This window comes from Octopus bimaculoides, chromosome 9 (assembly GCF_001194135.2).
Source record: "Octopus bimaculoides isolate UCB-OBI-ISO-001 chromosome 9, ASM119413v2, whole genome shotgun sequence".
NCBI classification, from domain to species: domain Eukaryota; kingdom Metazoa; phylum Mollusca; class Cephalopoda; order Octopoda; family Octopodidae; genus Octopus; species Octopus bimaculoides.
The window spans coordinates 4556470-4558969 of NC_068989.1; the positions used below are offsets into that span (position 1 = coordinate 4556470).

General features: G+C 40.0%; 1 protein-coding gene across 1 annotated transcript in view; it reads right to left on the minus strand.

The window, feature by feature from the left end:
* Window positions 1-211: 211 nt before the first annotated feature.
* Window positions 212-2500, minus strand: part of LOC106880633 (uncharacterized) — a 9696-nt gene continuing 7407 nt past the window's right edge. The window contains exons 7-8 of the mRNA XM_052970313.1: window positions 1652-1807; window positions 212-564 (exon numbers count right to left, since the gene is read on the minus strand). Of these exons, the coding sequence (XP_052826273.1) occupies window positions 212-564; window positions 1652-1807 (509 nt within the window). The remainder of the gene's footprint in view (window positions 565-1651; window positions 1808-2500) is intronic.

The window sequence follows — 2500 nt, forward strand, 5'->3', positions numbered from 1 at the left end:
ATATATATATATATATATATATATATATATATATATATATATATAGAGAGAGAGAGAGAGAGAGAGAGAGAGAGAGAGAGAGAGATACGCATATGTGTGTTTCTTTTTCTGTATGTTCGTGTACCCAACGCTAGAAAACATGTGTTGGTTTGTTTTCGACCCTCATAACATAGTAGTTCGGTTATGGAGACGAGAGAATAAGTACAAGACTTTAAAAAATAAGTACCGGTTCAACTAAAACCAGGCGGTGCCCCAACATGGCCGCAGCCCAAAATCTGAAGCAATGAGAGAAGATATATTTACCTGGAGAAACGATAACTATAAGGAACAACTGAACAAGACAAATTATGTACATGGCCGTAAAGCAGGCATTGTGCCGCACCAGTCTTGGAAGATGTCTGAAAACTAAGAATGTATTGGCCACATCAGATAAAATCCAGCGTCGTCGTTGTTTTAAGAACTCGTCCATTGTAGAAGGACAGAAAGTGGTGTTGAAGGCGTACGTACAATATTTTAATTTCCAGCCTCTCATCATCATAAGAGTACACAACCAACGATCCTCGCCTTAAAAAGTAAAGAAGAAACAATGGAAAAAATATGAAAATGAAATAAAAGAAATAAAGAGATTTGGAGAAAATGATTAGCCTTTGTCTGTCAGGATGTATTTCCCTGACGTCCATTCATCATATATAATACTCATTTCCCATTTTTTTAACCACCAGAGTAACCTGACACTTAGAGGAGAAATTCGGAACATATGAAATAATGGCTGACTGAAAGCCTAAAAACAAGCAAGGACGTTTAGGACAATGCAAAATGTCCAGGGGCAATTTGTTGGAATTCACAGACTAATGTAAATAGCTAGCTAGCTAGCTGGCTGGCTGGCTGGCTGGCTGGCTGGCTGGCTGGCTGGATAGATGGCTGGCTGGCTGGCTGGCTGGCTGGATGGATGGATGGATGGATGGATGGATAGGTGGGTAGGTAGATAGAAGAATAGATAGATGGGTAGAAAGAGAGAAAAGGAAGAAGAGGCAGAAAGAGAGAAACAGACTGACAAGGACAAGCAGATAGACAGAGACATAGACAGACAGACAGACAGACAGACAGACAGACAGGCAGGCAGACAGACAGGCAGATAGAAAAAATAGACAGGCAGACATACATAGAGATACAGAGAGAGAAAGAGAGAGAGAAGCAGAGAAAAAGAACACGAGTGTGGATTGATATGAGACCGATCCTTGCTCGGTTTCCGTAAAAGAATTGGTGGTGCAGCCCCATCAGTTCAATCTACCAAACTGCTACAAATATATATTAGTGTCCTACTGACAATATCAACTTTGTCTGAACTCATAACATGTTTTAGACCAGACCTTTCTTCCAATACCAGTTCATAATCCAAGAGATTATACCAAGAGACGGATGGCGCATGAAGTCTTAACATCAGGAGGAGGAGGATGAGGAGGATGAGGAGGAGGTTTTCTTTCTTAGGCACAAAGCCCGGAAGCGAAGGTGACCTTGACGTTATTTGAACTCAGAAACATGCAAGCCGGAATTTACGCAATCCCACTGAGAGCGGAAATATATCAAATGATAAACGAGCGGACCAAATAATATACACAGAATGAAATAACGAAATAATTGGGCGCCGTACCTGTGTCTTTGACAAATACATCCATCGATTCCGTACTTGGTTCTGAATATTCATCCAATAAATGATAGAGCGCAGTGATTCTATACAGACTGAAACATCCTGGGCAACACATCACCGACCCAATAATATTCTGAGAAGTCTTTGTCATCCAGAAATCTTTAAAAAAGGAACAATTTTTTAAAAATAAAAATTACAAAAGAAAGTAAATATACTGTGTATATCAAAATTATAAGTTAAATTTTCAAGATGTGAATGCGCATAGCCTGTCAGTCAAATCGTTGCACTCACAGTCGCAAGATCATAGTTTCGATTTCAAGTGATGCGTTGTGCTCTGGGGCAAAACGCTTCATTTCGCGTTGCTCCAATTCACTCAGAAATAAATGGAGAACCCTGCAACGGACTAGTGTCCTGTTCGCGGGAAGTGCGATATCGGTCACTTGTAAGTCATAGAAACCGAGTAACTGACGCCATTAGCTTTTGGTGTGAACAAAGGCAGGTCGATAGTTCTTGTAAAGTCCGAAGCTCAACCACACAGCTCGAGGTCTATATCAGCCTTTATAGTTTTCGGTTAAAGACAAATCTAGCACGTTGCAAAAAGGTACAACACAGTATGTGATGTTCACGGTAGTAAGTAACAATAGTGTTGTAACTAAGAAATATTTTCTTAGCTTGCGGGGACCGAATACAAATTATGTCATGGTAGATCACTTCTTGATGTGATACGTCTAGACATATCCGAAACGTAAAAGACACTTTCATTCTTTTTAAAGCGTTAAGCTAATTACATCTTTATTAAGAGTTGTCCCTCTCGTTTTCTCTTCTTTTTTTCCGCATTCCCTAACACACACG